Raw genomic sequence first — 18,944 nt, 5'->3', positions numbered from 1 at the left:
GGAAGTTTGCCAAGAATAAAATGACCTGCAAGGGCAGCATGCCTAGTACTTATCTGTGACTGTATTAACCTATATAAAGCTGGAGTGTATTTTAAGAAAGGGTCGTGTAAACCACTGATAGATTCATTGACTTGGAATAAACACATGGTCAGCTTCATAGCTAGCGTGCCCCCTTCACCTCACACTAGCTATGAAACTAGCGTGAAGTGAAGGAGGCAGCTGCCTTGTGCACAGGCTGTTAGAGGACTTGATCGGCAGTGCTGATCAGGTAGAAGTAGAGGGCTGGCAATGCATTGCTGACATTCACTTAGTATCTCTAATGTGTCAATGATAAGTTGTTGTCAGTAATACTTAAATTGCTACAGTACAAGTCAAGGAGTAAGACATAAACCTGAAACCTTTTTAGCTTGGGAAGAGTTTTTTTTCTTTTCCTCCAGGGTGCCAGTTGACCTAGCTTTTGTTCTGTACATAATAGCATAATTTAATTTAGAAGGGGTGGACTGTGGCAGTTCTGTACCTGCCAGTCATGGGAAATTTTTTGTGAAGATGGAATTCCTTCATGAATCGTGGAGAATAATGTAAGTGAATTTTCTGCCACAGTAATTGATGTCTGCCTGTTTGTTATGCTGTTCTTGTTTGAGAGGTGGTATTGCAGTTTGAATTTATATTTGCCAGATAGTCTTAAGATTTCCAAAATTGTGACCTAACAAGATATCAACTGTGGTAATGTCAGTGAAATGCCAGCGGTCCATTGTCTTTTATACATTTTATGTACGTCTTTAATGATGTCAACTTTAAGTATTATTTATTTTATTTATTTTACATTTGGTAATTGGGAAAGTCTGACTGGACACGGGTCCTTTTTCAGCAGAGGCCCTGGAAGAAAAGCTCCACATACAAGATACAAATATGATTCAGAATTACAGTTCGTAAAATAGAATAACAATAGCAGCATATAGTGTACATTTCAGTGATACCAAATGCCTGATACAAATACGATAAAAATTACAGGTAGAAAGATAGAGTGAAAATAACATACAATGTACAGTACAGTGATACAGAAAGTGTGACAGTAATTCCAGTTGATGAAAGGTACAGGTTAGAGTATATACAGAAGAATGCAGTTTAAAAGTTATAAAATTTATGGTCAGAGATTACCACATGCTGTAGATTTTAGGTATAACACAATACGTAGACTTATCTGTAAGGGATTTGGTAAATCCTGTTGTAGTTTTACATGCTAAGTCTAGGTTTGAGAAACATTATGCTGTTTGTTCGTAGACACCGTGTTCAAAATATTTGTGGAGTAGCAGATGGGTATTCCTAGAGATAATCATTTTTTTTTCTAGTAAGTTTGACACCATGGCAAGCAGGCAGACAGTTTCCTTGTTTTTCTCTCATTTTATTTTGTCATTGTTAAATCACACTTTTTCATGTTGGGATCAATATACATGTATGTCACAAACCACCAGAATGGGTGGTGTGGAGAGGAGTCCCCAAAGATATTCAAGAAGACATAGAGCACACGAAGAAAGAATGATGGTGACTGTTAAATGCATTTCAAAGGCAGGGAGAAGAGGAGGGTAGTGTGAATGGCTTTTTATGATAGTATGACTGGTGCATAAGTAACAGAATTATTTTTTAAATGTCAGTAGTGTTCCTTCATCGTGGAGGTCTGCTATATTTGACACTAGTTATGTCAGCCATGATAATATTAGTTTAAGCTTGTATTTTGTCATTAAAAGTTAGGCTTCTCTTTAGTCTGTACAGTCTACTTAAGAAGTGCTTATGTTGCCTTTTACTGCTGAGGAATGGGTTTGTTAGAACAGGGTACGAGTTCTTCCTTAGGGGACCAAAGCATCACATCATCTTCTAATACAGAACACTGCTTTCTGTACTGAAGTAATATTCTGTCTTGTCTGTATGAGCTTAGTTAGGTGCCATTGCAGTACTGCTCTTATTGCTGCATGGCACTTGTCTTGTAGCTTCTACCTGTCTAAAGGTAGCATTCTTTTGTTTTGGGGGACTACTTTTTCCAGTAATGATTATGTGCAGGATTATACACTTTATCTTTCTGAAAAGGCTGCTGAATAAGAAGGTTTAACATAAAGATTTAAAGGCAAGATGAATGGAATTCAGTGTTGAAATCTTAGAAAAAACAAGGAGCAGTTGGTAATACTGCTAAAAAAGTTAGACGAACACTGCTGACATTTCATTTTTACCTCACTGAAAATTACAGCAGAAAGAAACAGTTGAGAAGAGAACACATGGAATCCAGTAGGGAACAGGACCCAGGTCAGCACAGATTTATAGCACTAAGTTTATGCAGGTGAATTTAATAGTTTACTGAATATTGGATGGCGTTCAAAAGACATGCGTAAATGGGCGTGCCTTCGTTGAAGGTTGGACGTCGAGCTGGCACCTCTGAGTTCTTGAAAAATCTACTGCCAATCATTAGCGGACCGGAGTTCCGCTCTGGTGACCCTTAACCGGGAAAAGCCGAAAGACAAACAACAACAACAACTGAATACTGAGAACGTTTGCTTTGGGGAAAGGTCTAAGATTGTGTGAGCCTGCTTAGACTTTCCAAAGTTATCTTTCTGGTAGAGTAGTTTTAGTGAACAAATAAGGAGACATGGACAGTTGTAGAATAGCTTGGGCATTTTCTAGTTAGAAGGATACAAGTTGGTCTAGTAAATGGTGTCCACTCAGATGATAAGTGGTACTGTATACTGCAGCACTGCAGAAAGACTGGAAAGAAAATTATTGCACTTTACTGAGACAGAGTTAACACAACAGCTGCTGATTTACAAGAATATATAGAGAGGAAGAAGAGAGAGTCTTGTCAACATTAGAAGAATGATCTAAAACATAGCAGCTTAAATTCAGTGCAAGCATTGGTAGAGCAGTGAGCTTGATGTGCAGAAACACAAAAGGAGTATGCATTTGGAGGGGAAGCAATCACAACAGACAAGTAAAGGGACAATGGCATATTTCTGTGCAGTTGAATTAAAGGTAACCTTTCAGTGTGAGGGAGAACAATAAACAAGCCTGCTGAAGTACTGTGCTACACAGATGGAAGTGATACCAGCAGATAAACAAAGCATTATTTTATTTATTTGTTTATTCAGCAGTACCTAGTTAGTATTATCTGTGTCCTGTTTTTTATTTATTTATTTATATATTTTTTTTAGCCAACAGTGCAAGTGGTGTGTTGCTTTATTCACAGTGTATATTCGACAGCAATACGCAGCTCTTGTACAGACTTTTTAATTAGGTTCTCTGCATAAATCAACACTTATATGCTGCTCTTCGGCTGGTTACACAGCACCACTAAAAGAAGCAGTTCACGTTTCCCACCTCTTGTACATTACTGTATTGTACAGCATTGTGTCACTTGAAGTGTGAGCAAAAGGACGTCCTACAGTAGTGCCGTAAAGTCCTTTCTCTGGTGTCTGGTAATAGTACTTGTCAAGTGTTAACCATTTATGTCCCTTTTTAACACTGCAGCACAAAATAGCATTATACAATAGCTTTATGTTTATCACAGCTCCTGTCTTGACAGTGTAACTGCAGATTTTCAACTGTGACTCTCTTACTATCAATGCATGTTTTACTTTTAATGTATGCTATTTATTTTTTGTACTGAAAGAGGGAATGCAGGCACTGCTGAAGGAAGTGTTTCGAAAGCAGCCATTTTCAAAAGGTATTATTGCTGAAAATGCTACATTCTCCAGGTTGCAGTGATCTTGGAACTCATTATATCATTTTGTAGAGTGTGGGTAGGGCACAGTTCACATGCAGGAAGTACAGTTGGCCGTGTTACCCTCAGATAGATACTCCCACTTGTCCAAAATGATAACCCTTTTGTGGAAGCAGTAGCACTAGGAACATCTACGCAGACAATCACTGACAATAGGGTTTCTAACAATTGGTCCGTAATCCTTTTTAAGTCTTGCTTAGGTGTTTCCAAACACTCTATATATCACCAAAGTGAAAGATGTTAATTGTAAGGCTCATTACTGCAGTACAAGTCATTGTACCTGGAAATTACCCACAGGCAGATGTTTGTCCTCCTTGTCCGACTACCAGAGGTATGGATATCCCTAGTGTGCAATTATGCATTTCCTCTACTTAAATAATGACCTTGGTAGTACGTCCTGTAGAAATGAAGGTAGCCAAACAATAAGTACTGTGTTTGGAAGAAAATTGTTTGTCCTTCAACTGATAATTGCTAGCTGTTTGCTGTTTGTTGTAGGTTTGACAGTCTGTTTGAGGCTATTGACTTTATTGGAAGAAATCACCACCAGATATGTTGGGATGAGAAATTCCCTAAAGGGCTGTTGGTTAAGTGTGCCATTAGTGCAGATGATTTAAACCCATGAGCTGTTAACACACTTCTGTAGTCCAGAGTTTGATTCCCATAGTCTCTGTTTTCCTGCTGTATGACAATCGACAAATCACTTAAATCAGTGCTCTGCTCCCTGGCTGAGTCTGAAAAAGTTCTTTGTAGATCAGTAATTTAGTCCAGTTAGTAGTTACAAATAAAGAAGAATAAACTTGCGTGCTTATTTCGCCTACAGACATCCATTTGATTTTCTTGTGTGTTAATTGTGCTCATTTCATTAATAACACCTTTCTTAATTAGACACAAAACCTTCCAGCGTTCCTCAGATGCAAGGAGAGTTATTAGCAGAACTAAGGAACATCCATCCCCTCCCTCAGTTGGAGAAACATTTAGTGGTGGGAAGGGATCAGTCTGTGAGTGGGATGAAGAAAGCATGTACGAGTGAGTGCCACCACCGGAAAGTGCAGCAGCTAGACCCTTTCCTGGGGGGAGGGGGGGTATGCAGATGTTGAAACATCCACAAATAGACACCCTCCTCAGCTTCCTCTACAGTTGTTTTGCCAAAGGGCAAACAACAGCATGGCAGAAGATAGACATATCCCTCTTTTGTTGTAGGAGATTTTCCACTTTTTTCTCAATATCCATACCCTGTAAGTCAGCAGAAAAAGGAACCACACAGCAGACCAGACCTCTTCAGTCTAAGGATGACAAAAACAGAAGAGCTGGCCTATTGTATACAGTCTTATTTGCCTGTAGGTTGTGATGGGTCCTTTCTAGCTTCATATTCTTTTCTGGAAGAGGTATTCTTTTGGTGAAGCCCTCAACCTAATTTAGGAATATGAACATTTCAGGTGCAGAGGCCAAGAGGTCTTTGAGAGCAACAAGGTAATTGGAGCTTTTGAGCATGGTGGAGGTTCCTGCAGGCATCTAGGCATTTGAAGACATGTTTGAAAATACATTTTTAAGCCAGATTCCCAGCCTTTAGCCTGTAAAAGTCAGGAGTTTGGCTATGGTATTCTACCCATTTAGTTAGACTGCCCTCCTTCCCTCTGGTGGTATTAGGTGGGTATTCTCCCCCTCTAGCTAGCAGGGGATTTTGTGTTTGCCTACTATTTTTTTGAACATTTGGCATTTTACCAAAATTTAGTTCTGCAGAATCTATGAGAAATGTGTTGCTTAAGTACTGCAGTCGAGTCCAGGTTGACTCCAACTGTAAATAATCCTTCCAGTTGATAAGGATAGTAGGATGCTGGACCTTTTTGAAAAAAATATGCGTACTCCTCACAAGGCATTAACGTAATCATTTGTATTATGTATTTACTTGGAGAACATCCTTATGCAATTGAAGAACAGTATTTGCTGATTTATCTGATTAGCTCCTTAAAGAGTAATTGTATAGGCTTCCTAAATTGGCTTTGGAAATAGGAAGGCTCACCAAGTGTGGCTGTGATGTCACTGATGGTTGTAACTGGAGGAGCTGGAGGTGCTGCCATACTTGGACATAAACATGCCAGGTTTAGAATATATTCTCTGCCCTCAGTTTTAAAGGGCAGCTTTGAAATGTGTCCAAAGGTAGGAAGTTGCAGTTTGCCACCATTCTCTGAAAAGACTGATGATGAAAGGGAAGACCATTCAGTGAAATAAACAGTTATTTTATATCTGCGTATTGCAAACTATCCTAAGTGTGCCATTTTATTGGAAGTAGTAACAGGTTATAGCAGTTTAAGCAAAAAAGGAAATTTGAGGAGAAACTGTTGAAAGGAGGCAGTGGCTATAAGACAGGAAGCAAGCCAGAAGAAAGAATTGTGCCCCCCACAAAGTGAAGAGACGGCCTCTTGGTATTGATTATACTATCTTCATCTTGCCTTTTCCATACCCACTTACAAGGAGACTTTCCTATATCAAAGATAACTGATTCAGCTGGACCACGGATCTTTACATAAGAGAACTAGTTGTTACAAAATAATATTCAGAGCTTTCACAAACGTTTTTTAAGTGTCTGTTCTCCCACTGTCCCAACACATCTCCTTAGCAGTACCTGTTTTGCAACTGCTACTTGAAGCCAGAGCCATAGAAGGGGTCCCTTGGGGAAAAAGGAGGGAGGGAGTTGTGTTCTAGGAGTAACAAAAAATGATGGCCCATGTGGCCCATTCTAGAACTTCCCAAAGCTGTTCTTTAAATGAAAGTTCCCCTTATGATAACAGCAGGCATGGTATGTCTACGTTCATAGCTATTTCATATTCTTGTTCACCACAAGTAGTGGCAGTTCTTCAGAGCTTGTAGCCTGAATAAAAGCAACGTGTTAACTTTTTGGGACTGCTCCTGCATTAAAGCGTTCTATATATTGCAAAAGGTGAGAGAAGAGGAGAAAAACAAATACTCGAAAAAAAAATTAGCTGGAAGGAGGGAAATTTTTTTTTTGTATAGTCCTCAGATCAATACATAGAGCAGCAGTTGCTTATCTAAAATCCCATAGTATTTGACAAAACTGTTTGAAAGGTTCTAGCATATGCCTCCTTTAGGTTTCAGTGATATCACATTTACATGTGATGCAGGAATATCAAAAGGCTGTGGTTTCTGTGCCAACACCATGTGCTTGGATTTATTTTCCAGTAGTGATTCAGCTGTGTGGTATAAGGGGGTACTGCACTCCAGAGGTGCTATCCTTCAAGTGACTTACTTAACTGAGTTCCTATCTAGCCATATCGGTGGAAGTTAAAGTGGATATAAAAGATCCCATGGCACTTTTACATTTTTTATGAATTTTCTGATGTTAAGGCCAAATTTCTAGTCAATGTGAATAATGCCCCCTGATGTCTTCACTGAGAATAATCTGTTCCTACTGGGTGCCTAGTCAACAAAAAGTAAGTAAATAGATAAATAAAATTTGTACCAGCCTTTGAGTTTACAAGCTGTGTCCATCAGTACTGTCTGACAGCTGACTGTTGTCTGAGAATACTAGTCCTCATCCTGCCCTCGTTGTCACTGGAATTTGAAACCTGCATGTTTAGTCCAGAATTTGGAGGTGTTCATTGGTATGCACAGCATTTACTTTAGAATGGAGCAGATTACAGGCCTCCTTCCCTTTCTTTCTCAGCATCATATTGACATCCATAGTTAAGAAGGAGACTCGCTCTGCTAAGAAATTGTGCCAGAAGTCCGGACTTACTTCTGTGTCTAATTACCAGCATGAGAATGTTTACTGATTCTGATAATTAGAGATTTTGATATTCAGACATCTGCTACTAATGGTGTGTATGGTTACACAACTGGACTTTATTTTTGAGTCTTTGTTTTAGCTTTAATGAATTAACAAAATGTAGAAATCAGTCATCTAGTGGTTGTGTGTGTAAGAAGGATGTGATGGTCCATTTAAAGAAATTAATTAACAATTATTTTTTTTCCATGCAGATAAAGAATATTTTCTGATTGTCATACACAACCCAGCTGAATGAACCAATGGTTCCAGTCGTCTTGTTTAGATGCTTTTTGTGAATTTGAATTCCACTGTGCCATTATCATTGTCTTTGCAACGGCCGATTTGTACAAAGGCACGATTTGATTTCTTAGCCTTCAGGAACTTTTTTATTAATGGAAGAGAGAATAAAATGTCAAACCCAGGTGGACTGTATGTAATTTCAAGTGACTGATATTTAAAAAGAATTTTCAAAGACACTACCATGAAGACGGACTGGATTCAACTAAAAATAAACCTGATTTTTGTAGTAGTTGCCTTTTTTCCTTTTCCAAGTATACTTTATAGCTGTTTCCTAATATTTTGTGAATGCATGTCCATGGTAGTCCAGAATGCTTTCTGTTATGTACCAGACTTGAATGACGGGTGGGATATGAAATAGCCAATATTTGGCACATGTTTGAGAATTGTCAGTTGGACGGCTGGCTGACTTGAAGAGAATATCATTTCTAAAAGAGCAATATACATTACGGGACCTAGAGTACTTCATCAAGGAACCCCCCCCCCAAAAAAAATCCATTCATTCAGGTCTACTCAAGCCAACCAGGTGAAGTTTTAGGACTTTTTTGGTGGGTAGTTTTGTTGTTCAGCTTTACAGGAGGAAAACTCCAAGTAAGTTGTATTCTAATTGCGTCAAGAGTTCAGTTCAGTCATTTGATCCCTGCTGATTAGCCTTTAATGAATTTCTCCTTAATAGACTTAATACCTGTTTCATTTTTGTCCTCCACTGCATTTCAGCAGTAGCACTGTTTACCTGCACATATGTTTTATTTCAAGAGCTAAACTTGTTTACTGCTGTTTTGGTTCCATTTCTATCCTGTATGTGCAGCCCAAGTGGTTAAAATATAGCTAAAGTCTACTTTTTTTCCTTTTTTTTTTTTTTTGTGGGTAGAAAACTTATGGGCTTCAACACAGCATAATCCTACCATGAAAATAATAATTGACCCTGATTGTTGGATTTTAGGAATTAAAAAAGTATGTATTGTTGAATTTTACACTTGAAAATCAATGAAACCAAGAATGCAAACAGTTTGAGCAGAGTGAAAACATCTATTTTATAGTTAGTTGTTCAAATACCTTAACAGGGTAAGGCACAGTGTTTTCATTTAAACATATTTGGATTGTGAATAGCATATTTTCTACTCTGCATTTCATTTTAATTCTTTGGTTTGGCTTCTAAACTATTTTTGCTGTCATAAAACTCTAAAGTAACATTATCATATGTCCATCCCCACTTGTATTGTAAATGTCCAATTGTATTTCATTATATACTTTGCTGTGTTTTAACCATTATTTATTTTGTCTGTATTAAAGGCTGTATAAGGAAGCTTGCTTGCTTGTTTGTAATTGCTTAATGCCCTGTTTATTTGAGTTCTCTTCAGCTTGTCACATTTTTGACATGCAAGTTAGATTGTACTTGGCTAAGAAAAATATTTTCTTTTCATATTTTCGTAGTTTGTCACCTCCACTTGAGTTACCTAAACAACAAGTTATGCCTCTTAATTAAACGTTTACCTGCTGCAATGAAGTCAGTGCATATATTTGAAGTTGAATCCAGGCATTCTGCAAATGTTGCAGTGATGCATTGTCCACAGCAAATGCAAGGATTAGTCTGTAAAATAGTATTATTTTGTTAATAAAACCAAATCATTGGCAAAACATGACACTTAAATATTTTTATGTCTTTTGAGACAGACTACAGTTTGCCTTATGGCTACCTTCCACATCAGTTCTCATATGGTAAAGTGCCATGTTTTTCTGTGAGATGTTGCTGCAGACCATCTTTGGGCTATACCAAGTGTCACCAGGTTTCATAGGAAGCATTTTTACCAGCACCCAGTCTAGGTCACATTCATGGAACCCTCTCGATCTGGGATGATTGAGTACCACCTCTTCATTTACCGCTGCCATGCAGGAACAAGTTCAACTGTTGGAAAAACTCCAGTGTCTCTAGAAATTAAGTTGTTACATTTTAGTTTGTGCGAGTTTCATTTTTTTTTTTCATCTTGACATAGGACAAAAGAGAAGTGCACCTTACAGAACAGATCAATGTGAAGGATAACCCATGGCTTTGCCTTTGTTGTTTAGGCCAAAAGCATAATTGAGGTTATTTGGACTAGGACTTATGGGCTTTCTTAACAGAAAAAAAAAATATGGATAGATGGTCCTTTCTCTGGCTGACTGCAGTTTCTTTCATTTGGCTGCACTACCTCTTTGAAGCCAGTCACACCTGAAAGACAGTGAGGGGCGCCAACAGGGAGAACAAGGGATACAAGAAAGAGCAAGCGCATCCCTTCAGCTGCAAAGAGCACTCAGCATTGTACCTTTGTGACCCATCCCTCATTCTCTGTAGCAGCTCAGGCTAAAAATACTAACTCTTGAGACTTCTGCTGAGCAGAAGCCTGTGGCCTGCCCAAATACCAGTCTTTCACCACCACCCCCAGGCAGCGGACATCTGTGGCAGACCACCTGGATACAAGGATATAAAAAGACAGCACCATATTGAATTATTTTTTTGCTGTGTAGTTCAGTTCCCCATAATGTGATTTTTTATTATTAGTCCGTTGGCTTGAGTTACCAGGAAATTAAAGGACAACAATGGGATTTTGTTATTAAATGCTCAACTCCTGTGTCCTTTTTCTCCCTGTTTACTTTCCCTGTTATGAATAAACAACAATACAGCATTTAAAATATTTTAAATTGACTGTTTCTATCCACTGCAACAGTACCTTACTTTACTGTGGTGGTTTCACTTTCAAAAAACTTTTATCCCACCCTGAAAAAGCTTGCGGCAGTCTCCAGTTCATTGATGTCATCAAGGCCAATGAATACAGGTAGTTTTCGGGCCAATTCCCTCCCCAAACTGACATCACTATGACCATCCGAAAAACCCACCCATGGTGTAATGTCACAACTCCCTGCTCCTTCCCCTACCCATACAGAAAGTAAGGCTTGAACAAGGAAACAGTACATAAGTCAAGTCTCCTGCTGTGAGCTGTCAATCCCAGCAGGTAACAACTCAAATTACCCTTAGCACTTTGACAGCTAGGGAAGTTAGGTGGGAAGGGAGATGGGAGAGGAGTCAAATTAGTGCAATTCAGGCTTCACAAAAGACTGCAGTGTAGCCATTCTAAAAAAGCAGCAGTAAAAAGTACTTTGAAAGTCTGTTCTGTGGCATTTGCACTGTTTGTCTTTTAAGTAGTCATTTCACGGCATGAAATATTACTTAAAACTGACTAAAAGACTGTATATGCCTGTAAAATCAATGTAGTGAGAGGAGCTTTAGGAAGAAAGAGGCCTACATGATGTCATTTTTTATAGACAAACACTGCATTGTGGGATACCTAGAGGCAGACTAAACAATCGGAATTACTTCAAGATGCCAGACCCCATGTGGTCAAGACTCAGAAATTAGGTATAAAAATATTTAAAAACCTGTAAGTAGTCCCAGAATGATGTTAAAATGCAGTAAACACCAAACCATGATGAAATAAACATTTTTTTTGAGTATGTGATGCGGTTCTCCTTTAAGAAGCTCCAGATTTGTATCCCATTGGGGAAATCGTTTTCCTCCTTTCTTTGTAAATGATACTTGTTTATGTACAAGACAGTTAATAATTGCATTTCTTGTGGGAAGCAGATTCCCAACAAAAAATTCCATTCATACTATCTTTTTTGCTTAAGTCCATATTTCTAGCTGTCCATTCTGTGCTATTTTTAATTCTAAAACTATTAAAGGCAGAGCAAGTCCCTTTAGCTACGTATGGATTCTACTAGGGTAGGCACGCTTCAACAACCGTTGGTTACCAGGCTGTAGTCCACAAAAAGAATAAAGATAAGCAGCCGAAGGAGAAGGATCTCTTTGACTCTGAGAAACTCTCTGTCCAGGCTCTTGACAAAAGTTATGCCACTAACTTGGGTGAGGTACCTTTGCAGACCTTTGGTCTGACACCAGGTCGGACGGAGTCCTCTGGCATGAGTTATTCAGAGGCTGCCATAACTCGGGCCCACATCCCACAGGCCAGAAGCATATTGATACTGGTTGAGTCTGAAGCTGCTCAGCAGGCCACTGCTTCTGATACCCAAGTACTGGTGACCAAGGGAGAGACAGTATCTCCTTGGTTATTGTGAGGGCGTATGTCCCTGGAAACAGGATAGGTCATGGCCACTCACTCACAACCTGAGGTCATTACTTCTTCTAAGACCCAGGCACCCAAACTCAAGGCCTTCAGATTTGCCCCAGCCTTTTCTGTCTCAGCCTACTGCCTCATCCCAGGTCTTTTCACAGGACTTGGCCAGGCTGTTACAGGACTTCATGGACTTCACGAGTCCTGCAAAATGATCCTATGTCCAAAAACATCCTTGGGAAAATAAAAAAGGCACCTCCCCTCAGGAGATTCTGATTACTCTGACTCAGAGGATGAGGAAGAATTAGCCTGTCTGGAGCACCATGCCCCTCAGACTTATGAAGGGAGTGATTCAGATGATACTGTATCCTTAGTTTGTCTCTTGAGGATTTGTTTTTGGAGATGTATGTCACAGGAAGAAGAAAGCCTTCAGTTTAGGAGACTAGGGAATTATGTAAGGTTCACACTCGTTACAGATAACTTCTGAACCATCCCATCCCTGGGTCTTTAGGTTCCTGCCAGTATATGTAGTTTGGGGCGATGTGTTCATAAAACTATCTTTGCACCCTGAGTTGCCTCCCCTACTCCTGGGTAGCCTGACAGTTTTTGTACGATGCTGGAATCCCAGAAGCACTTCTATTAAAACCCAGTGGTGGACTTGGAAGAGGTGTCTACAGAATCCTTCAAAGGAGCCCTTAGGCATGCATCCAAGAATCCCTTACAAAACAATAAGGAAAACAGATTGCAAGACAGGTTTGGTATGAAAGCTTACACTTCAGCCACCCTGCCAGTTACACATGGTCAATACCTTGAGTCACTGCAGTAACAGATTAAAACAAAGGCAGAAGGGTTCTGGGACAAGAGCCTGTAGACGAATGGCCAGGACCTGTGCAGTGTCACCCTTCAGCTATCCAGACATAGTCTCAGATGCGGCTGTGACGCTTTAAATGCATTCAGTGATGTTCTTCATGTTTCACTGTTGCAGTCATCACACTTGGGTTATCTGCCTGCAGGTAGCCCTCAGTCACCCCGAATACCAGAGACTTAGTATTTCTGCGTCAGTTGCTGTCGCTTCAAGACTGACATCAGGTCATCAGGGGTATAAAAACAGGCAGCTGACGCCATTACATCAGTCTTTCTTGCCAAGGAGCCTGAAGCAGAAGCAGTTTGCACAAGTGCTGGTTGGCTGCTACCTGAGTTTTCGTTTCCGAACTGAATTATTTTGAAGTCTTCTAAAGCTAAGTACCCCTTTGGGATCCTTTTTTCTTGATCTAACCGATGTCAGAAAAAGTTAACAATTGTCTTGCCTGTGGAAAGCAAATACCACTGTTCCTACCACAGTCAGTCATTCGGAGACTTACATGGCTGAAGATTCTGTCTCTTTGACCAGGTAAAAGCTGAAGTTCTTCATGCCCCCTTGGACAATTTACTTTTTATTGACTTCCAGTTGAGCAAGTGTTTGACAGACTGGATAAGAAAGGGAAACAGATAAAGTCTTTAAAGAACATACCAGTCTCCCACTCTTGTGTACAGTAGGATTTGCACTTCCAAGTGTTGGTCCTTTTTTGCCTAAACCTGAAAAAACAAGGCAACCTAAGGGGAAAAGGCCCAGACCACAAAGAAAGTGGTAAACCAAACAACGTTCCAGACCTGAGGGGATTCAAAGATCTTGCCCTATCCAGGGAGCATCTATGACCATTCCCAGCATCTCCCTCTCACCTTCAAATCCCAGCCTCACACCACTTCACTTAGAAGGAAGACTATCCTCCTCCTACCATTAGGAAGACCTTGATGCAGGACTAATGGATCTTAGATTATAAGGAAGGGCTATGCTATCCAAAACCACAAGAAAAATGTCTTTCACCCATTCTGAAAGAGGTTCCGCTGCAAGGTTCCATTCAAAGAGTGCCCCCAAAAGGAGGTACCTGGAGGCCTATCCTAGATATGTCAAGACTAAGCAAGTATCTACTGGTACCAAAATTCAGAATACTAACACTTCATGGATTAGTACCCCATATCTTCCCAGGGAAATGAATGGTGACCCTGGATTTGATGCCTGACTGCATGTTCTATGGCCCAGGAACAGAAAGTACTAAGATTTCAGGCAGGGGATTGCATTACCAATTTTTTGCCTTAACATTTGTCTTATCTGCTACTCCCAAGAATTTTCACCAAATGTTTGGTAAGAGTCATTGCCTTTTGTGGTACACACAGGACCTATATCTCTCCGTATCTGAATGACAGATTCAGGAAAAAGCCTTCCCTATAACTTAAGACAGCAATGCCAATTGTTGTGGTTTGCTTTCAGAAGGTGCATCACATCTTCACTCAGATACCAGCATTACCTTGTTGTGGCAGTCAGTAGAAAGTTTTCCTCCCAGAGGACAAAGTCACAATCCTGTCAAAATACCTCGGAGACCCGTACTTCAAACACTGCATCACTGAAAAGGAATTTCTCAGAGTCCTGGGATACTTGGCCTATCACATTGCAATGTTCTCCTTGGCAAAGCAGCAATGGTTGGGGACCCAGCCTCAGCACCCCCTGGAAACCATGATCTCTTTGCTCCCATGTTTAAAAAAGGATATTCTGTGGTGAGAGTTGGGTGTTTGCAACAGAACAAAGATGTACTGCATCTTGCCAGAGACTACACAGACACTGACAACATACAGTTCTGACATTGCATAGGAGGCCCATTTGGGGCAGTATAGAGTCCAGGAGCTCTGGGATGGGCAGCAAGGAAAACACATCAGCTTAAAATAAGTTATTGTAGTCATCACAATTATGAAATCACTGAAAGACAAATATCCCCTGGACCACTTCAAATATGGGCAGACAATACTAAAGAGAATAAACTAAGCCAGCAACAAGTGAGCCGTGAAAAAGTGTAGTTTATTGAAACTACTTTAAGACTTCATAAAAGCTTAATTCAACAGACCGGTTTCGGCCTGGGTTTAACCTGGCCTTCTTCAGTGTATAACAGAAAAAAGCATACCAAGTAAAAAAAGTCTTATATAGTGAAACAAAACATTTGATAGGCTGACAAGAAACATCACAGCATTAAACTCATAAATATTCATTAAGCCCTAAATACTATTTAGACATCACAGAATTTAACTCATAAATATTCATTAAGCCCTGGATTAAATAGGGCACCAAGTTTGGTAATCCATTTCTTTTCTTTAGTATCAAGTTTGTGGTGCCAACCAGATTTGTGGGTTCGATCCCCAATGAGTTTATCAATAATAATGAAATGAAAATTAGCTGTCTGATGTTTAAGTGTGTGTTTATATAAAGCATTGGTAGTTCTTTTGCATTTAATGTCACTCAAGTGCTCTGACATACGTAACCTGAAGGGTCGAGAGGTCTGACCAATATAAAATGATTGGCAACTGCAACAAGCCATATAGATAGCCCAGTCAGTGTTACAGTTAGCAAAAAATCGAATGTCATATACTATGCTACTGTTTTTACTACTAAATTCTTTAGATTTCAAAATATGTTTACAGTTGATACAGTGACCACAAGGGAAACAACCAATAAGTTTGTCACCCATGATGGTGGTCTGATACAACTGAGGTAGTACAGAATCAGAATGATGTTTATAATGATTAAAATGTGCTGCTAGGTTTTTTCCTTTACGAAAAGAAAATGAACATACATTGGGAATTATCGTATTAATATTACCATCCGCCTTCAATATGTTCCAATTGTCCTTAATAATATCCATAAATCTGTTAGTATTTCTACCAAATGTTGTAGTGAAACGTAATATGTTTTTTGACAAAGGTTTCTTCTTATATGTCAATAGCTCATGTCTACGTAGACCCGATGCATGGTTTTGAGCCATGGTGACATACCCTGAACTGTAGCCCCTATTAATGAATCTGTTATATAGATCCTGAGAGTGATGCTTAAAGCTAAGATCATCCGAGCAATTGCGTCTAATTCTGATAAATTGTGATTTAGGAATGTTTCTGGCTATATGTTTTGGATGATAGCTGGAGGCATGGAGTAAGGTGTTATATTCGGGAAACTTCCTATATACTTCAGTATTCAAGGTATTGTCCTGATTCCTTGTGACCAAAACATCCAAAAATGTTATGGAGTTCAGGTCATAGGTAATGGTAAAATGTATTCCCCATTTATTATCATTTAAATATTCCATAAATTCATGGAGATACTCAATGTCAGATCTCCACACCATCCAGCAATCATCCAAATACCTCCACCAGATATCGATCTCAGGCAAAAACAGATTATGAGTATCATCATATATCAAAATCTCCTCAATGTATGCCATAAATAGATCAGCATATATGGGGGCAAAAGATGCCCCCATCGCTGTACCTTTGATCTGTAAATAACATTCCTTATCATAAAAAAAGACATTTTTCATGAGCACATGCTCGGTGAGATTAATCAAAAAAGTGTTGAAACCAGGTTGATAAATATTTGACTTATAAAGCCAATATTCAATGGCATCAAGACCAGCCCAATGGGGGATGTTGGTGTATAGTGAGCTTACATCTAATGTGCATAACCACCAATTTCCCTCAATCTGCATGTCATTAACAATGCTTAAAAATTGGGTGGTGTCTTGAATCCTGGATCTAACCCAGGAAAGTAAAGGTTTTAAGTATCTGGTCAAGAATTCAGAAAGGGGCTCAGTGAGTGATCCTATACCCGATACAATGGGTCTACCTGGTGGATGTAAAGGAACTTTGTGTATCTTTGGTAGAAAATAAATGTATTGTCTAGCAGGATCAGTAATGGTTAAGTGACTTTTTGGTTGTTATTATCCCATTGTCAACCGCAGAATGCAAAAAATTGTCAGTTTGATGTTTAAACATAAAGGTGGGGTCGAGTGGCATTTTGGTGTAGTATCGAACATCACCCAATTGCTTGTGAGCCTCGATATCATAATCACTCCAGTTCATCACCACCACCGCCCCACCTTTGTCAGCATGAAGAATAACAAGTTCTTTATTTTGTGCTAGTTCATTTAAACAAGACAATTCATTGTCAGTCATGTTATTCGGCATAGGTAGACATGTATTAGACACAAAATGTAAATCACTAAGTACACTGCGTAAAAAAAGATTTACAGAAGGATGCATAGGAGGTGTGAATGAGGAGGCATGATATTTGAAGTTATCCATTTTTTGTTGTTCTTCCCCCTTGTCCTGAAAAAACAATTTAAGGTTAATGAGTCTACAAAATGCAAATAAATCCTGTGCAAAAGTGTCTTCAGGCACAAAAAAGCCAGGTATAAAAGATAAACCTTTATTAAGTAAAGATGTTTGTTCAGGTGTTATTACAGTACTAGAGATGTTACAGACATTGTTAACAACAACATGATTTACTTGTTCGTTAATACTTCCATAAGATTCTGTAGACTTGTGACCCTTCTTGTGTTTCCTGCCCCCTCTCCTCCCTCGATGTTGCCTAAAGGGGATGTGTAATTTTTACGTTTAGGGGTGGGGGACTCCATGATGTGCTGTGTTTCTGTGTCAGTACCTGATGATGTATCATAATCAGTGGTGTCAGTATGGTTGCCACGTCCTTTCAAAATGGACTTTGGAACTGGATGTATTTCTATTGTGCATATCTTGAAATCTAACATGTCTGGTATATTTGAAAGGTTGCCCCCTCTCGTAATCAGACTGATCACGAGAAAGTTTTTTAAGTTTTCTTTCCTTGAGCTGAGCATCAAAATTTAGCAAATCTGAACTAAGTTTAGATAATGATGCAGAAAAAAATGTATCATTCTGATACTGATTACAGTCATCTATTAGTTGTAGCACCTTGGAAGTTTCTTTATCTATGATCCTAGTGTAATATTTCGATAAAGATTCAACAAACTTCATTGAGCATTCTTGTTGGATGGATAACCATTCAAGACACCACCCAATTTTTAAGCATTGTTAATGACATGCAGATTGAGGGAAATTGGTGGTTATGCACATTAGATGTAAGCTCACTATACACCAACATCCCCCATTGGGCTGGTCTTGATGCCATTGAATATTGGCTTTATAAGTCAAATATTTATCAACCTGGTTTCAACACTTTTTTGATTAATCTCACCAAGCATGTGCTCACGAAAAATGTCTTTTTTTATGATAAGGAATGTTATTTACAGATCAAAGGTACAGCAATGGGGGCATCTTTTGCCCCCATATATGCTGATCTATTTATGGCACACATTGAGGAGATTTTGATATATGATGATACTCATAATCTGTTTTTGCCTGAGATCGATATCTGGCGGAGGTATTTGGATGATTGCTGGATGGTGTGGAGATCTGACATTTAGTATCTCCATGAATTTATGGAATATTCAAATGATAATAAATGGGGAATACATTTTACCATTACCTATGACCTGAACTCCATAACGTTTTTGGATGTTTTGGTCACAAGGAATCAGGACAATACCTTGAATACTGAAGTATATAGGAAGTTTCCCGAATATAACACCTTACTCCATGCCTCCAGCTATCATCCAAAACATATAGCCAGAAACATTCCTAAATCACAATTTATCAGAATTAGACGGATGATCTTAGCTTTAAACATCACTCTCAGGATCTATATAACAGATTCATTAATAGGGGCTACAGTTCAGGGTATGTCACCATGGCTCAAAACCATGCATCGGGTCTACGTAGACATGATCTATTGACATATAAGAAGAAACCTTTATTAAAAAAAAAACATTACGTTTCACTACAACATTTGGTAGAAATACTAACAGATTTATGGATATTAAGGACAATTGGAACATATTGAAGGTGGATGGTAATATTAATACGATAATTCCCAATGTATGTTCATTTTCAAAAACCTAGCAGCACATTTTAATCATTATAAACATCATTCTGATTCTGTACTACCTCAGTTGTATCAGACCACCATCATGGGTGACAAACTTATTGGTTGTTTCCCTTGTGGTCACTGTATCAACTGTAAACATATTTTGAAATCTAAAGA

General features: G+C 39.0%; 1 protein-coding gene across 1 annotated transcript in view; it reads left to right on the top strand.

The window, feature by feature from the left end:
* The window catches only part of LOC122787797 (dynein light chain roadblock-type 1-like), a 196,123-nt gene extending 186,973 nt beyond the window's left edge, over nucleotides 1–9,150 (top strand). Inside the window, exon 4 of the mRNA XM_044054700.1 lies at nucleotides 7,760–9,150. Within this exon, the coding sequence (XP_043910635.1) occupies nucleotides 7,760–7,803 (44 nt within the window). The 3' untranslated portion in view covers nucleotides 7,804–9,150. The remainder of the gene's footprint in view (nucleotides 1–7,759) is intronic.
* Nucleotides 9,151–18,944: the final 9,794 nt, after the last annotated feature.

This window comes from Protopterus annectens, chromosome 13.part0 (assembly GCF_019279795.1).
Source record: "Protopterus annectens isolate FY-2018-M chromosome 13.part0, PAN1.0, whole genome shotgun sequence".
NCBI classification, from domain to species: domain Eukaryota; kingdom Metazoa; phylum Chordata; order Ceratodontiformes; family Protopteridae; genus Protopterus; species Protopterus annectens.
The sequence above is the reverse complement of the archived record's forward strand: the minus strand, read 5'-3'. Positions and strand labels throughout refer to the sequence as shown.